Consider the following 19,738-nt stretch of genomic DNA (forward strand, 5'->3'; position numbering starts at 1 on the left):
CCGTCTCTACTAAAAAAATACGAAAAACTAGCCGGGCGAGGTGGCTGGCGCCTGTCATCCCAGCTACTCGGGAGGCTGAGGCAGGAGAATGGCGTAAACTCGGGAGGCGGAGCTTGCAGTGAGCCGAGATCGCGCCACTGCACTCCAGCCTGGGTGACAAAGCGAGACTCCGTCTCAAAAAAAAAAAAAAAAAAAAAAAAGAAAGGGGTCCCGATCCAGACCCCAAGAGAGGGTTATTAGATCTCGTGCTAGAAAGAATTTGAGGTGAATTCCATAGAATAAAGTGAAAGCAAGTTTATTAAGAAAGTAAAGGAATAAAGAATAGCTACACCCTAGGCAGAGCAGCCTTGAGGCCTGCTGGTTTCCCATTTTTACGGTTATTTCTTGATTATGTGTTAAACATGGGGTGGATTATTCATGCCTCATTTTTAGACCACATAGGGGTTCCCATGCCATGGCTCACACCTGTAATCCCAGCAATTTGGGAGGCCAAGGTGGGTGGATCACTTGAGGTCAGCAATTCGAGACCAGCCTGGCCAACATGGTGAAACCCCGTCTCTACTAAAAATACAAAAATTAACCAGGCATGGTGGTTCTCACCCGTGGTCCCAGTTACTCAAGAGGCTGAGGCACAAGAATTGCTTGAATCCGGGAGGCAGAGGTTGCAGTGAGCTGAGATTGTGCCACTGCACTCCAGCCTGTGCAACAGAGCAAGACTACCTCTGAAAAAATAAAAATAGACCATATTGGGTAACTTCCTGACATTGTCATGACATTTGTAAACTGTCATGGTGCTGCTGGGAGTGTGGCAGTGAGGAAGACCAGAGGTCACTCTCATCGCCATCTTGGTTTTGGTGGGTTTTAGCCGGCTTCTTTACTGCAGCCTGTTAATGTCAGCAAGGTCTTGTATCTTGTGCTGACCTCCTATCTCATCTTGTGACTCAGAATGCCTAACTTTCTGGGACTGCAGCCCAGCAGATCTCAGTCTTATTTTACCTCGCCCCTGTTCAATATGGAGGCACTCTGGTTCAAACACCTCAACAAATTTGCTAAAGTTAAATTAGGTGAATTAAAATTTGAAAAGCTGTACACATAGAGAAATATGCCAGGTTTCTGAAAGAGAAAACAAATTATTATGAAAATATCTATATTCTGGCAAATTTGTAGACTTAATGAAATTTCCACCCAAAATATCAGCAGAATTTTGTTTCTAGAACTTTCAGAATTATTTTTAAATTCATATGGAAGATTATTGAAGAAAAGGGGGAAAATTTTTTGTGAAAATTGTCATAAGGGGAGAATATGCCATAAGAGATAGCAAATCATATTAGAAAGAATTAGCTCTGTCAGAGACCTCTGTGTTGGTATTAGATTGGTGCAAAAGTAATTCTGGTTTCAGACCGTGAATTTTAAATCATCATAGTTAGGCTCAAACACATCTTTATTATGGGAACCATTACAATCAACACATTTTTACCAACGATAAATAAGTTCGTTTATTCTGATAGCATAAAAATCACTGCTTCAGGATTGGACGAATTCTTGGAAAGTATTTTCTGCATCCTGCTGGTTGTAAAAGCCTTTTCTCAGCAAAAAGTTGGTTGTTGAGATGCTTGAAGAAGTGGTAGTTGGTTGGCGAGAGGTCAGCTAAATATGGCAGATGAGGCAAAACTTTGTAACCCAATTTGTTCAATTTTTGAAGCGTTGATTGTGCAACGTGCACGAATTGGGCAAGAAGAATTGGGCCCTTTCTGTTGACCAATGCTGGCTGCAGGCATTGTAGTTTTTGGTGCACGTCATCGATTTGCTGAGCATACTTCTCAGATGTAATGATTTTACAGAGATTCGGAAAGCTGTAGTGACTGGGCACAGTACAGTGGCTCAGGAGGCTGAGGCAGGAGAATTGCTTGAACTTGGGAGGCAGAGGTCACAGTGAGCTGAGATCACGCCATTGCACTCCAGCCTGAATGACAAGAGCGAAATTCTTGTCTCAAAAAAAAAAAAAAAATGTAGTGGATCAGACCAGCAGCAGACCACCAAACAGTGACCGTGACCTCTTTTTGGTGCAAGTTTGGCTTTGGGAAGTGATTTGGAGCTGCTTCTTGGTCCAACCACTGAGGTGGTTATCACTGGTTGTCGTATAAAATCCACTTTTTGTCTCCTATCAAAATCTGATCAAGAAATGGTACCTTGGTCTTGTGTAGAATAAGGGAAGATGACACTTCAAAACGATTTTTTTTTTTTTTTAATTTAAATTTTCAGTTAGCTCACGTGGCGCCCACTTACCGAGCTTTTTCACTTTTCCAATTTGATTCAAATGCCAACCGGCCATACCATAGAACAGTTCACATTGAGTTCTTCGGCAACTTCGCGTGTAGTTGTAAGAGGATCAGCTAGTTCGATGATTGCTCTCAATTGGTCGTTGTCAACTTCTGATGGCGGGCCACACTCCTCATCTTCAAGGCTCTCGCCTCCTTTGCAAAACTTATGGAACCACCACTGCACCATATATTCGTTAGCAGTTCCTGGGCCAAATGCATTGTCGATGTTGCCAGTTGTCTCTGCTGCTTTATGACCCACCTTGAACTAAAATAAGAAAATTGCTTGAGTTTGCTTTTTGTCTAACATCATTTCCCTAGTCTAAAATAAACATAAATAGCAAGTAATAAGTCATTAATAAAGAACATAAAGTGAGACATTCCCATTAAAATGATATGTAACATAGCCACATTTATTTTAGAATGTATTCCGATACAAATGGCACATTCCAACAATGCATAAACTGCAATTATTTTTGCACTCACCTAATACATCTGGTGGATATTTTTCAGCCCCTTATCCTGCACCTTGAAACCCCCTTCCACTGGCTTCCATCACACTCCACCCTCCTTTCCTAATCAAGTACCCAGCATTAAATGTTGGTGATTCTTAGGGTTCAGTATTGGGCCTTGTTTTCATTACATAAACTTTTGAGGGGCAATTTTGTCTCTGTCTGCAGTTTCATGAACTATGATCTGTCTGTATACCAACACTTCTAAATTTATATTCCTATCCTCTGAGCTTCAGCTGTTTACAGAACACCTCCAGGTGGGGTATCTCTCAAAGGATCTGTTGATTTCAGGTTGTGATAGTATCTTTCCTGTTTTCAATGGTTTAATGTTTATACTTTAGATTTTTTATTTTAGCCTCTTATCTACAATTATAGCTTAAAATTATTATAGTTACAGATACATGAGTAGAATCTAGTACTCTGGTAGAAATATAGTGATAACTACAATTGTAGCATCAAGCTAAATTAGTTTTTGTGAACCAATGATGTTTTGTGTAATTAGGAATTGTGAAAAATACAGTATATAACATCACCCAGTCTTGTTACTCAAATACTAGCCATGTAGGCCTCCTTCGACTTAGGAAACCGCTTTATTTACAGTTCCTGTGTTTTGGTGTACTAGCAGTTATAGCCAATGATAGGAAAATACCGTATTGCTATTCATTATGATATGATTGCAATATGTTATACTACTTGAGTGCTTTTCGGAGCAGTCACTGCATATCAGACTGTTATTTTCTTTGGGCTTCCATTAAAAAAAAACACAAACTTGGATCATATCAAAGAGCAAAATTTGTTTGTTTCTGCATGTTTATGGTAACTTTTGAAAACAACATTCAAACCCTCTTTTTTTCTTCTATGTCTGCAAGTAAAATAACATTTCAGGAGAATATATTAGTTGTCTGGTTGAGAGACTGGATTTCATTGCAAAATTGTGATCTGAGGAGTATAAGAGTTATACATCAAATGAAAGTCCTATGTGAGATAAGACGGTACATTATGTAGTTCAAGGCAGTATGTTTACTGAACTGCCTTAAAAAGTTTCAGTTTCACTAATAGAAACACATTTTAGGCCGGACGCAGTGGCTCATGCCTATAATCTCAGCACTTTGGGAGGCTGAGGTAGGCAGATCATGAGGTCAAGAGATAAGAGACCATCTTGTCTGACATGATGAAACCTTGTCTCTACTAAAAATACAAAAATTGGCTGGCACACGCCTGTAGTCCCAGCTACTCGGGAGGCTGAGGCAGGAGAATTGCCTGAACCCAGGAGGCGGAGGTTGCAGTGAGCCAAGATCGCGCCACTGCACTCCAGCCTGGCAACAGAGTGAGACTGTCTCAACAACAAAAAAACACGTTGTACATATTATCTGGACATAGTTTAAAAATAAAATCCTCAGCTTGTGGAGAATAAAATGAGGTAATGTTAGAAGTCATTTTGTAAACTATTATGTGATCCAAATATAAAATTATTAATTTTCTGCTTTCCCCAGCTTATATCCATCTTCTGCAAAACAAAAAAGGATCTTGTCTTAATTTTTTAGTAACAAGTTGCTTATATAGAGTGTTGATTTCTAAGTGTTTTCACATTTATTTAAAATGAATAAAATTTAGTGAGAGTTTGCTCTTCCTGGGCCCTTTGCATTTAACTGTTTTTCCTTAGTTGTGGAATAAGAAACTTCATTTTTGTTAAAGATAATTAAGGCAAGTAGAGAAAGTCTGGGAGTTTAAAGGAGAATTGAAGATTCTTAACTAATGCTGTGCTTATTTGTAAATTTAAGGTGAAGAGTAGTCCTTCTGACTGATTAGAAAGAGGACCAGGTTCTTGAGAAATTCCATTCCCCTACACAGGTTTCCTCTTTGCTGCTTTGGGAAGGAAGTCCTTAGGGCTCCCTAGTGGTTGCCGTTAGAGGCACATTGTAGTCACTGAGTAGAACTTGGAACCTGTTTCTGTTTGGGAAAAGTTTGTCTGGCTCAGCATCTCCTATTGTCTCTAAGACTTGCTGATATATATAAACCCAAGATATATGTTACATATAAAATTGTTTTTCTTTAGCCTTTAATGACTTCTGACTTGTTCATCTGGAATTATGGAATGCATTCTTATGCCTGCCTCAGGTTCATTTCACTTCTGTTGATGTTTTGGTAATAAAAATGGTTTGGTGTTAATAGAGGTGTACTCCAAGACTCATTTTTATCAGATTTAATGCTAAGCATAAAACCTGCCTTTCCTTCCTTCCTCCCATTGTGACCTCTTTTACCTCCCTTGATCCCTAAATCTGTAGCAGTTTTCTATATTGTAATATCTGTACAACGTTCTATATTATTAAATAATAGAGACAGTACTTGTACCAGATTTGAATCAACATCTTATGAATTTTAAGTTGTCAATACTTGGTACTTTGAAAAGTTGGTGTGCTGGCCCAGAAGCAGCAAGGAGAGGAGGGAAAGAACTTCACTGCCTGATAATTCAAAATCTAAATTATCCAAGCATCATCACTTGGGATAATAGTAGAAATGACAGTTGATGGACCCCTGGTCCAGACTTTCTGAATTAGAGACTGGGGAGGGGGGCCAGCAATCTGGTGTTTCTGAAGCATGTAAAGGTTTGAGAACTACTGGCGTAGGTATTAATGGAAAAACCCAACTCTGTAAAAATGTTTGTTTGTTTGTTTTTTTTTTTGTTTTTTGAGACGGAGTCTTGCTCTGTCGCCCAGGCTGGAGTGCAGTGGCCGGATCTCAGCTCACTGCAAGCCCCGCCTCCCGGGTTCACGCCATTCTCCTGCCTCAGCCTCCCGAGTAGCTGGGACTACAGGCGCCCGCCACCTCGCCCGGCTAGTTTTTTGTATTTTTTAGTAGAGACGGGGTTTCACCATGTTAGCCAGGATGGTCTCGATCTTCTGACCTCGTGATCCACCCGTCTCGGCCTCCCAAAGTGCTGGGATTACAGGCTTGAGCCACCGCGCCCGGCCAAAAATGTTTTAAAGAGGTTTATTCTGAAACAATATGAGTGGCCATGGCCTGGGAAACAGTCTCAAGAGGTCCCAAGGAAATGTGCCCACTAAAGTTGAATTACAGTTTTAGGGGGGCAGGAGTTACAAAGTCATAAATCAATACATAGAAGGTATACATTGTTTCAGACTGAAAAGACACGGAATATCTTGAAGTGGGGTCTTAAAGATTTTAGGTGGATTCAGAGATGAGATTCTTTAATTTGCAGTTGGTTGAAAGAGTAAAGCTTTGTCTAAAAATTTGGATTCAGCAGAAGGGAATCTTATAAGAAAGTCTGTTAACCAGTACACTGGGTTAGAGTGACCTGTAGGGGTGTGTGAGTTAACCCTTGTCTGGCTTGGTCTTAGGTCCTGTTTTTAATTTGGTATTTTATTGTCACAAAGAGTCCATTCTGTTAGGTCCTATAATTTCTATTTTAACATTAATGCTGGTCAGTTTTGCCCGAACTCCAAAAGCAGGGGATGGAGAGAGACAATGAGGTGTATCTAGCCTGCCTTTCTGTCAAGGCCAAGAACTCAATTTTTCTAGTTTCTCTGGGGTCTCTGTAATCAAGAGAGAATCAGTTCAGTCATTTGGGGGGATTTTATTTTTAGTTTACAAAAGCAGTGGGAATATCCTTCCAGAATCAGCTTTGTATTTACTCATGTAAAGAGTCCTTGTGGTAGCATAGTTCTGGATGAGTTTTTATATTTTTACGTTTAGAGGTTCACAGACAGCATAGATTGTGAAAATCTGAACCCCAAATATGGTGTGAGGAGTGAACCAGTTTGAGTTCTCACGAGAGAAACCCACTTCCACTCAAAGTCAACACAGAGCAGACATTTCCTTGTTAACGTTTCCTTCTCTTTTCCACTGGGATGACTCTTTCTTGTCTTCCTTTTTATTTTAAGTGTACTACTTAGGAAGTTTTGACTACTTCATGTAGGGGTCTCAGTCATAAGGCCTTATCTTCTGTTCCTCCTGAGAGCATCAAAAATACAAATTTGGTTTTCAGTTTTCCTCAGTTTGTGAGTCATGGATGATTTCCCTTTTTCCCCCTGCATTTAGCAATGCATTTAAAAGTATGTTTGTTAGCCAGGCGTAGTGACTCACACCTGTAATCCCAGCATTGTGGGAGGCCAAGGTGGAAGGATTTCTTGAGCCCAGCAGTTTGAGACCAAACTGGGCAATATAGTGAGACCTCGTATCTCCAAAAAATTTTTTTAATTAGCTGGTCATGGTGGTGTGCACCTGTAGTCCCAGCTTCTTGGGAGGCTTAGGTGAGAGGATCTCTCTAGCCTGGGATGTGGAGGTTGCAGTGAGCTAAGATTGTGCTACTGCACTCCAGCCTCAGTGACAGAGCGAGACTGTCTTTAAAAAAAAAAAAAAAAAAAAAAAAGGCCGAGTGCAGTGGCTCACGCCTGTAATCCCAGCACTTTGGGAGGCCAAGGCGGGTGGATCACCTGAGGTCGGGAGTTCGAGACCAGCCTGACCAAGGTGGAGAAACCCCATCTCTACTAAAAATGCAAAATTAGCAGGGTGTGGTGGTGCATACCTGTAATCTCAGCTACTCAGGAGGCTGAGGCAAGAGAATCGCTTGAACCCGGGAGGGGGAGGTTGCAGTGAGCCGAGATCCTGCCATTGCACTCCAGCCTGGGCAACAAAAGCAAAACTCCGTCTCAAAAAACAAAAAAGTATGTTTGTTATGTTTAAGCCATTACTTTTAGATTTTTGTATTTTGATTTTCACTAAATGTCCATGATTTTATCACCAAGAAACTGTTAGAGTTTACGTTAACAAAGTTTATACTTACATTCTATTCTGTGACTACAGTAGTGATCTTTCATGCCTTATCCTCGATTGATTTTAACTATCAGAAACCAGTAAACACTTCGCATCATGTTAGGAACATCCATGTATTTACTCATTGCAGAACCAAGAGCATGTTTGGCCCATGGAGAAGTGAATGTAATCTTCTGACTACCCATTTCATTCAAAGAATGCTTTAGATGACAAGGTCAGATGAATTTGCATTCCTCATTGACTTTCCTGGACTGATTGTCTTTTGTATATTTTTTTATTACAAAGAGCCATCTGCTTAAATTTTATTAATAACTTCCAAGTTCTCAGTCATACATTTTGATTCTATTTAGGGCATTTTTCTCAGAGCCCTCTGACTTCTTGTTCTAATGTGGAATGATGAATTTCCAAACTTGCTACCATTCCTGGAATTTCATTTCAGTGTACTCTCTGGCTTACTTCTGTCATTTACTGGATGTTGTGTAATAGCTTCAAATAAGAGAGAGAGGGAATGTTGTGAGCACACATCAAGTGATTTTCTGCTATGCGAGGAGCACCTTTGGGTCTTGATATATCTGACAAAAGTTGTGTTTTATGCTTCCACGCTAGATTAATAGTGTGATTGGAGTATGAAATTCTAGGTTCAATGTTCGTTTCCCTCAGAGAACTTTTAGCATCTGTTTTTGCTATGAGAAGTCTGATGTTAATCTAATTCTTAGTTATTTGTAGGTTACTACCCCTTCCCTTTTCTGGAAACTGTGAGAATTTCTTTGAAGTTCCTTAGAGTACTAAAATTGATAAGGGAAGTGATGAAATCATATTGCATATAGCAAACTACTTTTTAATGTTTTCCTGTCTTTAGTCATTGTGGTTTCCTATGACTTTGAGTTAGAAAGTAAACTTACTGGCCCGGCGCAATGGCTCACGCTTGTAATCCCAACACTTTGGGAGGCCAAGGCAGTCAGATCACCTGAAGTCGAGAGTCAAGACCATCCTGACCAACACGGAGAAACCCTGTCTCTACTAAAAATAGAAAATTTGCCAGGCATGGTGGTGCATGCTTGTAATCCCAGCTACTCGGGAGGCTGAGGCAGGAGAATCACTTGAACCGGGAAGCAGAGGTTGCGGTGAGCCGAGATCAGGCCACTGCACTCCAGCCTGGACAACAAGAGCGAAACTCCCTCTCAAAAAGAAAAAAAAAAAGGAAAGGAAAAAGAAAAAGAAAAGTAGTACTCTAATGAATAGCTCCCTTCACTTCCCATTCTTTGTCTTTCACCATCCAGCACAAAGAGAAGTGATGGTAACTTTTCACAGTCACTTTTCCTTACCTCTACTTTTAAAAGCTTTGCATGTCTTGTAAAATAACATTTTTAGCCCACAATTTGAACATCACTGAAAATACATAAAGGTTTATAACCTAAGGGCTTTCTCTGGTCATTTGACATTTATCATGAGGATCTGTAGCATTCTCCTCCATTTTAGGTAGTGAATTTTTAGAATTCAAAGTTCTGTGTCTTAGCTTACATTAGGCTTTTCAGGGTAGGATATGCAATGTGGGATATGTATGAAAAGCTAATGATCATGATTGGTTACTAGCATTTTGTTTTTAAAAAGTCAGTGTTAAGCTGGGCACGGTGGCTCACGCCTGTAATCCCAGGACTTTAGGAAGCCGAGGTGGGTGGATCATGAGGTCAGGAGATCAAGACCATCCTGGCTAACAAGTTGAAACCCTGTCTCTACTAAAAATACAAAAAATTAGCTGGGCATGGTGGCATGCGCCTGTGGTCCCAGCTACTTGGGAGGCTGAGGCAGGAGAACCACTTGAACCCCAGGAGGCGGAGCTTGCAGTGAGCTGAGATCACTGAACTCCAACCTGGGCGACAGAGCGAGACTCTGTCTAAAAAAAAAAAAAGTCAGTGTTAATCAAATCTGTTTTCACCAGTTGTGGAGCCAGCCTGTTTCTGGGGCTCATGTAGTTCATGTGCAGGTTTGTCAGGTCTTGATTGTTCTACCTTTTTTAAAAAAATCGGAATATTTAAATTTCAGTGGTTAATTTACCATTTTTTTAAGTTTTAGGATTATCAGAACATAAGAACTAACTTTCTCACTAAAATCAAAGGATGAAAATAAGTGTACTTTTACTAGATTAGTTGGTGGTTCCTTACCCAAAGATTGAACCAACCACGGGTGGGAAGTATTCAGAAAAAGTGAAATAAAAGTAACAATACAACAATACAGAATAATACAAATTTTAAAATACAGTATAACAGCTATTTATAAAACATTTACATTGTATTGTGTTGATATTGTTAAGTGATACAGAGATTTAAAGTATATGGGAGAATGTGTGTACGTTATATGCAAATACAACACCATTTTATATCAGGGACTTGAGCGTCTTAAGATTTTGGTATGGGGGAGTGGTTCTCTGGAACCACCTCCCTAGGATACTGAGGGACGACTGTACAATTAAATCTAGGGAGAAAATAAGGTTAGTATGGTGGTAGGAAAGTTAGAACAGCACGCTTTTGTATTTTGTATTTTAATTATAATGATAATAAAATTGATTATAATATCTCCTAAATGTAGAAGGGAAATGACATGGTTTTTGGAATACCTCTGCTAAGTAATTTGGAATGATCAAATGTAGCCATTTACCAATTTAAGCTTCATTCCTTTCAGCTTAAATAATCAGTTCTGATTTATATGCTTATCTAAAATTTAACACTAATTTGTAATCCCATATACTTTTACAATGTTTTAAGATGATTTTTTATGGTAGCTGCAGGTACTAATTATTTTGTAACCAAAAGTACTGTAATGCCCAACTAATTAGAACTTGCAGTAATAGATTGGAGGTAGACGTTCTATTAGAAAACACAGCCTTATCAAATTTTCAGTTAATTTGTAACTTTGATAGTTTTGGGTAGACTCATTTGGGAAATTGAGTCAGGTGGAGAACCCTGGACTATTAATGCAATTAAGTGATCCGTATCAGTTTTGTAGCTAGTAAGCCCATGCTGGGACCCTTGAAAACTTTAAAGTACTTCTGAACTGCTGTGATATTCTAGTTAAGAACCGATGATGTAAATCTGCTATTACTTTATCTGTCTAATATAAATCTTACTTTATCCGTGTAACTCCCCGCGCCCCCCCCCCTTTTTTTTTTTGAGATAGTCTCTTGTCGCCCAGGCTGGAGTGCAATGGCCTGATCTCAGCTCACAACAACCTCCGCCTCTTGGGTTCAAGCAATTCTCCTGCTTCAATTTCCCAAGTAGCTGGGATTACAGGCATGCACAACCACACCCAGCTAATTTTTGTATTTTTAGTAGAGATGGGGTTTCACCATGTTGGCCAGGCTGGTCTCAAACTCCTGACCTCCAGTGATTACCCGCCTCAGCCTCCCAAAGTGCTGGGATTACAGGTGCAAGCCACCGTGTCCGGCCCCATGTAGCTCTCTTTAAAGAAAATAAGTATAGTGGCCTAAACAGGTATAAGGAGGGAGAGGAGTGTGATTTAGAATCAAATCGAGGACCTACTCAAATTATATCTCCTACTAAGCTGAACTCACAGCTGAAAATTGATGCCTTATTGATGGGAGATTGTAGTGTAGTGTAATTTTTCAGGTGATTTGAGAATTTAAAGAGAAGGTTAAGTACTTCACAAAAGTTTTATTATCCTGTTATATACCCTATATGTGGTTACCTCATTTGCCTTAGAATGAGTTTTCAAAAACAAAGTTCATTTTTCACTTGATACCATTTACTGTGCATCTCCCTCCCCTGTTCCACCCCATCCCAGCATTTTAAAAAGGTTTTAAATTTTAATTGATAGCATATATTTTTGCCCTGCTTTACATTTTTAGATTTCAGGTTAAGTACATCTTAACCTGTACATATGCAGTAATGTGAAATCCTGAAAAGGTCTTACTCAGTTGATCCATTTTGTTGCATTGGCAGAGTGAAGATAGTCCAAGTCCCAAGAGACAGCGCCTCTCTCATTCAGTCTTTGATTATACATCAGCATCACCAGCTCCCTCACCACCAATGCGACCATGGGAGATGACATCAAATAGGCAGCCCCCTTCAGTTCGACCAAGCCAACATCACTTCTCAGGGGAACGATGCAACACACCTGCACGCAACAGAAGAAGGTTAGTTGATTACAATTTATTTCTTAAGTTTTCTTCCATTGGTAGATTTGTGAGTATATTTAACATCAGAAAACATTTTTTCTGTAGGCATTTCATAAACACATCACCACACATACACGTATATTCACTTACGAAAAATAAAGTTGCTTAGATTTCCAGTAGGAAGAGTTTATTTAGCTTATCATTGACAGATGAAGAAATGGAAAGAGGCTAAAATCATCCATGCCATTATATGTGAAATCAGCTACCTTATGGTACAGATTTTTGTGGACTAGCCTGCAATCTTGACTACTAGAAGACATATTTTGTAGTTCATAACTGTAAGGATACATGGAAATCTTAGAAATGAGCTACCCCTTTCCTACTCCATTCCTTTTCCTTCTGTATCCTGTAAGGCAATTAGGAGCTTAATTATGTTTCTTATATAACCATGGAGACTCGGCACAGTATTAGCTCATGCCTATAATCCCAACAGTTTGGGAACCCAAGGTGGGAGGATCCCTTGAGGCCAGGAGTTCAAGACCAGCCTGGGCAACGTAGCAAGACACTGTCTCTACCAAAAAAAAAGAAATTTAGCTGAGGATGTTGGCGCACGTCTGTAGTCCAAGCTGAGACTGAGACAGGAGGATTTCTTGAGCCCAGGAGTGTGAGGCTGCAGTGAGCCTTAGCTATGATTGTTCATTGCATTCTAGCCTTGGTGACAGAATGAGACACTGTTTTTATTTAAAAAAACAAAAAACAACTGTGGAGCCTGTGGTATGAAAAGATGACTGAAGTTTAGTTCAACTTTTAGGCAATGGGATTTGGCCCTTGTCTTTTCATTCTAGAGGAGTGCATTTCTTCATGAGTTTCTTCCTCATTAGTTGTTGCCGGAGGTCATGTATTTCTTATCCCAAGGAAATAGTGCATTGTGAGATACCTGTTTGCATGTCCAGGATCTTGAGTTAGGAAGGTGTTATGGACCAAATGTTTGTAACCCCCCCTCCCCAATTAACGTGTTGAAGCTGTAACTCTCAGTGTGGTTGTATTTGGAGATATGACCTCTAAGGAAGTGTAATTAACGTTAAATGAGGTCATAAGGTTAGGACCCTTACCCAGCAGGATTAATGTCCTTTAAGAAGGGATGCATGGGGCCGAAGGCGGGGGTGGCGGCTCACGCCTGTTATCCCAGTACTTTGGGAGGTCAAGGTGGGCGAATCACGAGGTCAGGAGACCATCCTGGCCAACATGGTGAAGCCTCGTCTCTACTAAAATACAAAAAATTAGCCAGGTGTGGTGGCACACACCTGTAGTCCCAGCTACTCGGGAGGGGGAGGCTGAGGCAGGGGAATCGCTTGAACCCAGGAAGCGGAGCTTGCAGTGAGCCAAGATCGTGCCACTGCACTCTAGCCTGGTGACAGAGCAAGACTCCGTCTCAAAAAGAGATGTCAGGAAACTCATCCTCCATCATGTGAGGAGACAGTGAGATGTAGTTGTCTGCAAGAGCCAGGGAAAAGATCCCTCTCCAAAAACCGACTATGTTGGTACCTTGATTTCAAACTTCTAGGCTTTAAAACTTTGAGAAATTAAGTATCTGTTTAAGCCACCCAGTCTGCAATGTTTCATTATGGCAGCCTGAGCGGGCTAATACAGAAGGGATCTTAAAACCACCATTCTGTGTTCCAGCTGAGACAACATAAACCTGTCTCTGAGCCATATTCTGGTGAGACATTAAGACTTTTACATTACCCAGTACCTTATTAACCAATTACATGGGAATATTTTTTAAGATAGTATATGGCTATCAGGTAAATTATTTCATAGCTATTAAATATAATAAGCATGAGGAAGTATAGTTGTTTCAAAGTTAAGGCCTGAGTACCTGCTGTTAGTCTTTACCTATTTTATGGTGAATAAAACAAACGTACAGTTAAAAGGCAAGCCGGGCGTGGTGGCTCACACCTGTAATCCCAGCACTTTGGGAGGCCGAGGTGGGCGGATCACCTGAGATCAGGAGTTTGAGACCTGCCTGACCAACATGTTGAAACCCTGTCTGTACCCTAAATACAAAATTAGCCGGATGTGCATTGCACTCCAGCCTAGGCAACAAGAGCAAAACTCCATCTCAAACAAAACAGAAACTAAAACAAAAGGCTAACAAGGCCAGGTGTGGTGGCTGATGCGTGTAATCCCAGCGTTTTGGGGAGGCCAAGGCAGGTGGATCACCTGAGGTCAGGAGTTAGAGACCAGCTTGGCCAACATGGTGAAACTGTCTTTTTTTTTTTTTTTTTTGAGAAGGAGTCTCGCTCTGTCGCCCAGGCTGGAGTGCTGTGGCCGGATCTCAGCTCACTGCAAGCTCCACCTCCCGGGTTCCCGCCATTCTCCTGCCTCAGCCTCCCGAGTAGCTGGGACTACAGGCGCCACCTCGCCCGGCTAGTTTTTTGTATTTTTTTAGTAGAGACGGGGTTTCACCGTGTTAGCCAGGATGGTCTCGATCTCCTGACCTCGTGATCCGCCCGTCTCGGCCTCCCAAAGTGCTGGGATTACAGGCTTGAGCCACCGTGCCCGGCCGAAACTGTCTTTACTAAAAATACAAAAAAAAATTAGCTGGACTTGGTGGCAGACATCTGTAATCCCAGCTACTTGGGAGTTTGAGGCAGGAGAATTGCTTGAACCTGGGAGGCGGAGGTCGTAGTGAGCGAAGAGATCGTGCCATTGCACTCCAGCCTGGGTGACAAGAGTGAAACAACGTCTCAAAAAAAAAAAAAAGTTTTTAGTCCTAAGGTGGAGGGCATCTTGAATTCAATATAATACAGTAAGTAGAGTTTGAAGCAAAAATGCAAAAAGCATTATATTTAAAATAAAGTTAGAAGAAACAATTAATGGAGCAAGAAGCTGGAGGGGCAATATCAAGAGCACCTTTGTGAGTTAATCTCATAAAGGAGTGTCCCTTGTTCTCTTAAGATTGGAGAATTAGGAGTAAGAAGAAACAGATTTAGAGGAACAGAGTGGGAAGATTAAGGAAAAAGTGACCAATCTCAGTAAAGAAAGTTGCTGAAATGACACTTGGAGCTCTTCCTAGAAGGGGAGATGTTTGACCTCCTTTGCCCAATGTAGAGTACAATTTTAATGAGGTAGGGTACTTTTTCAAGTTGTTTTTGTGCTGAGCCATTGTAAAAAGCAGTGGAGGTGAACTGTGTTTAGAGAAGTACAAAATGAAAGTTTAGTCATAATAAAATTTTTATTAAACTATGTAGATGACTCGTACATGGAGAGTAAATGTGGCTTACTTCAGTAAGCAAATTCTCTCCCTCCCTCTGTCTTTTTTTTTTTAAGACATGGTCTCACTCTGTCGCCCAGGCTGGAGTGTAGTGGTGTGATCTCAGCTCACTACAGCCTCAGCTTTCCAGGCTTTAGGTGATTCTCCCACTTCAGCCACCCAGGTAGCTGGGACTACAGGTGCGTACCACCACGCCCGGCTAATTTTTTGTGTTTTGGGGTAGAAACAGGGTTTCACTGTGTTTCGCAGTCTGGTCTCGAACTCCTGGGCTCAAGGGATCCACCTGCCTCGGCTTCCCAAAGTGCTAGGATTACAGGCATGAGCCACTGCAACAGGACCAACAAACAAATTCAAATTTAAAATTCTATATAAATGTATATACCTTGTGTGTACCCCTAATAATTAAAAGTTTTATATATTCTTGGAATATTTATGTTGATACTATCAATCATATTCTCAATCATATTCATTGCGTGTTTACCCAGTTTCTATTTGCAGTTGTCAGCAAATTACATGTTCTTTGGTTATTTCATGTTTTCTCTTCTCATTTTTTAGAAGTGTCATTTTGGCCATGTAGGAATTATGTCTTATGTATGTTTTAGCTAAATAGACAAAAAAGTGCCTATTAGGTATATGAGGAACACCGACAAGATATCTATAGATTAAAGTTCGTTTTATTATAGTGTTTAAAAAGGGAGAAAATGGTAGGTTAAATTATATGAAATTGTTGATATTAGATTATTTTTTACTTATAAAAAGGGCAATTTCATAGGATTCAAGAAAAAATTGTAGCTGGTGATTTCTAAATACTTTCAGAGATGAATACCAATATTGTTTGCTTTCATTATTTTTTTTTTTTTTTTGAGACGGAGTCTTGCTCTGTCACCCAGGCTGGAGTGCAGTGGCCGGATCTCAGCTCACTGCAAGCTCCGCCTCCCGGGTTTACGCCGTTCTCCTGCCTCAGCCTCCCGAGTAGCTGGGACTACAGGCGCCCGCCACCTCGCCCGGCTAGTTTTTTTGTATTTTTTAGTAGAGACGGGGTTTCACCGTGTTAGCCGGGATCGTCTCTTGATCTCCTGGCCTCGTGATCCGCCCGTCTCGGCCTCCCAAAGTGCTGAGATTACAGGCTTGAGCCACCGCGCCCGGCCCGCTTTCAGTATTTTATAAAACATATACCTTATGTTTAAATTTGTAAGTTTTTAGAGCTGATGGGGAATTTTAGCAGTTATTTAATACTAAAGCTTACCTTAGCATATACTATTGATATCAAAGAAAGACAATATAGAATCTTGATGGATCACAACAGTAAACATAATGACTTTCTTTTTGACGTTATTACAGTCCTCCTGTCAGGCGCCAGAGAGGAAGAAGGGATCGTCTGTCTCGACATAATTCCATTAGTCAAGATGAAAACTATCACCATCTCCCTTATGCACAGCAGCAAGCAATAGAGGAGCCTCGAGCCTTCCACCCTCCGAATGTATCTCCCCGTCTGTTACATCCTGCTGCTCATCCACCCCAGCAGAATGCAGTCATGGTTGACATACATGATCAGGTACAGTAACAGAATGTCTTGCAAATACAGAAGCTGAAATTTTGTGGCAGTTTCAGATTTTTTTTTTTTGACTTTTTGTTGCAAATTTCTTTTAGTTTTACCTAAAATTAAGTTATTTAAGTTCCTTGTTCCTTTTAAGAATTGAGATTTAAATTCTACACAGCTTCCATAGAAGAAAGTTGAATTAGTATCAGCCCAGCAAGCTGGCTCATGCCTGTAATCCCAGCACTTTGGGAGGCTGAGGCAGGCGCATCACTTGAGCTTAGGCATTCGAGACCAGCCTAACACAGTGAAACCCCGTCTCTACCAAAAATACGAAAATTAGCTGGACGTGGTGGCACATGTTTGTGATCCCAGCTGATGCAGAAGAATCACTTGAACTCAGGAGGTGGAGGTTGCAGTGAGTTGAGATCGCACCATTGCACTGAGTGACAGAATGAGACTTCGTCTCAAAAAATTAAAAAACAAAACAAGGTTATGAAAGCTTAGAATGAATTCATGTATGGTTGATTTGAAATTACTGATTTAAGATTAATAGGAAATAGCAGACAGCTGGTGGGTTGAGTATATATCCCTGTTTCCTCCTCTTCTAGTTTCTTCTGGAATAATTCAATAAGCAAGACAGTTGGGTACATCTTTGCTTATAGGTTTCCATAGATCTCTAAGGAGATGACAGGTACAAGGCTACAATTCATTTTTCCCTTTTCTTCCTGCCAAGAACTGAGGGACTAGCTGAGGGGAGGGGTTGCCTATCTTCAGAGCCTGAGGATGAAGACCACAATTGCATGGTGGTCTTTTCTGTGGAGTTTCTGAGGTCAAAAAAAAAAAAAAGACATGTGTCTAAGCATGTCCTTATAAAAATTGCTGGATTTTAAGGATAAGGGGGAAATCTTGTGAGTTTATAAACCAAAAAAATTACCAGAGAAAGCTAATGAGAATAGGATCTCATTTTTCATCTGCACTAGATAATAATAAACCAAAACACATAGTGGCAAATTGAGAAAATATCTAGATACTCTTCTTATGCCAGGCATTTTTATTATGTTCATGAAACACTTAAAAATTGATCACATAGGAAACTTACATTATTTGTGGCCGTAACCTGATAAAAGTGTGGATATAAAATACTGGGGAAAAAAAAAAAAAGTTGAAAAAAATGGAGGAAAGTGTTTACAGAGTCCCATTTTGTAAAACATAGTATGTATATGACTGTATATAGGACTCTGTGAACACAGAGAAAAATATAGAGAAATATGTACTAGGCTTATGAGGTAAGGGCTAAAGTGAAGGAGGGGTGGTGGTTAGTGATAGAGCCAAAGAAACAAAAGACTGCATTTCAGAAAAGGCAAGGTCTCATTTATGTAGTAGTGTTACGTGTTGAATGTGTATATTGGAATATGAAAACATTACATATGTAAAAACCAGAACAACACAAGAATTAGAAATCCTGAGCAGACTAGTAGCCATGGCAGAAATTATAAAAGCATAACAAAATCTGTCTTTAAAATTAAAATTACATCTTGGGCTGGACGCAGTGGCCCACACCTGTAATCCCAGCACTTTGGGAGTCTGAAGCAGGTGGATCACCTGAGGCCCAGGAGTTTGAGACCAGCATGGCCAACATGGTGAAACCCTGTCTCTACTAAAAATACAAAAAAATTAGCCGGACGTGATGGCAGGCACGTGTAATCCCAGCTACTAGGGAGGCTGAGGCAGGAGAATCGCTTGAACCTGTGAGTTGGAGGTTCAGTGAGCCAAGATCGTGCCACTGCACTCCAGCCTGGGCGACAGAGCGAGACTCCGTCTCAAAAAAATAAAAAGATCTGAATTCTTGTCTAACCTTTAAAGGACTGGTAATTCCAATTTAAACTTTTCTAGATCATAGAAAAAGATAGCTTCCAAATATATTTTATGAAACTAGCACAACCTTAACAATGAAACTTCATAGACATTACAACAAAAGAAAGCTGTTGACTAGTTTCCCTCATGAATACAGATGAAAAAGTTTTAAATAATAAACCATAGCTAGTGGTATATGAAAAGAATAGGCTGTTTTCAGCAGGAAGGTATGAGAGCAATTTTTTACAAAAAATAAAAGTCAAAAAAGAATAACCTGTTGGAATAACCTATTTTAATATACCTTGTGATGTATTAAAAGAATAACGTAATAGTGAACCCATCCTGCATGGGTTCAGTATTAGGAACTCTTTCAAGATAATTTATTATATCAACAATATAAAGGAAAAATATTAATAGGTGCAAGAAATATAAAAACTAACCATCATTTCTTATTAGAAGGTCTTAAAGTGTAAAAAGGACTTTAATTTTCCATACGTGGTAGGAAGGCTTATTGATAGCATTCCTTTTGCTTGAGAACAACTGAGTGTGCTAGATAAAATACTATAAGTATCCTGAAAGCATCAAAAGGGCTAATAGATTAGAAGAAATTGCCAGACCCCAAACTAAGGGAAAATGGGGTGCTAGTTCTGTCCTTAAGGCATTTGTTCATTTGAGCAAACATGAATTTTAATTTTGAGTCTGTCAGGAGGCAAAGGGGACAAAAATCAAAGACTATTTAAGTTTAAGGAGTCACTTCCTGTATAGGAGACCCTTCCTACATAAAATGCCAGGTACCTTAAATCACTATATACCTGGAATAAAGGGATATCTGGTCACTAGGACAAGACTGAACAGAAGTAAATTTGCAGCCCAAATTCACATCACTCTGAAATTAGTGAAAATTCATTTAAAGTAATGGGTACCTCAGGGGCCTAGAAAACAGAGGCAATTTCTCCCTGAAAGAAGGAACCTTCATTCCGATTCTCAAATAATTCCCCCAATAATTTTTCCAGAACAGCGAGCAATAAAGAGAATTAACTCAGTACATGACTTAAAAAAGGGCTATAATTGAAAACCAATAGAAACAGACCTACAGTGAATTCACCTACTTCAAACATGCTTAAAGGTAAAACTTTGAACACTTTCCTGCTACCTGGAATAAACCAGGATGATGACTATTACTGTATCTATTCAGTATTGTTCTATAGGCTAAGCCAGCAGAAAAGACAAGAAGAAAAATGTGTAAGAATAGGAAAAGAACCAGTAACCCCATCAATCAGTTTGCAGTCAAACTGATTATATTGATAGAAA

General features: G+C 40.0%; 1 protein-coding gene and 1 long non-coding RNA gene across 51 annotated transcripts in view; one reads left to right on the top strand and one right to left on the bottom strand.

Annotated features, from left to right (window-relative positions):
• RNF38 (ring finger protein 38) overlaps positions 1 to 19,738 on the top strand; it is a 146,487-nt gene that overhangs the window by 96,323 nt on the left and 30,426 nt on the right. For 41 of the 50 annotated variants that reach the window (XM_045374462.2, XM_065530350.1, XM_045374466.2 and 38 more), the window contains 2 exons: positions 11,581 to 11,774; positions 16,375 to 16,588. In XM_045374462.2, the coding sequence (XP_045230397.2) occupies positions 11,581 to 11,774; positions 16,375 to 16,588 (408 nt within the window). The remainder of the gene's footprint in view (positions 1 to 11,580; positions 11,775 to 16,374; positions 16,589 to 19,738) is intronic. The other 9 variants (XM_045374472.3, XM_045374473.2, XM_065530355.2 and 6 more) reach the window with 1 other exon arrangement.
• LOC141408636 (uncharacterized) lies at positions 1,821 to 11,755 on the bottom strand. Its single transcript, XR_012424566.1, has 2 exons — positions 11,552 to 11,755; positions 1,821 to 2,586 (listed from the first exon to the last, which is right to left on the bottom strand). It is a non-coding gene; the product is annotated as an uncharacterized lncRNA (long non-coding RNA).

The sequence above is a fragment of the Macaca fascicularis genome, chromosome 15, assembly GCF_037993035.2.
Source record: "Macaca fascicularis isolate 582-1 chromosome 15, T2T-MFA8v1.1".
Classification (NCBI taxonomy): Eukaryota; Metazoa; Chordata; class Mammalia; order Primates; family Cercopithecidae; genus Macaca; species Macaca fascicularis.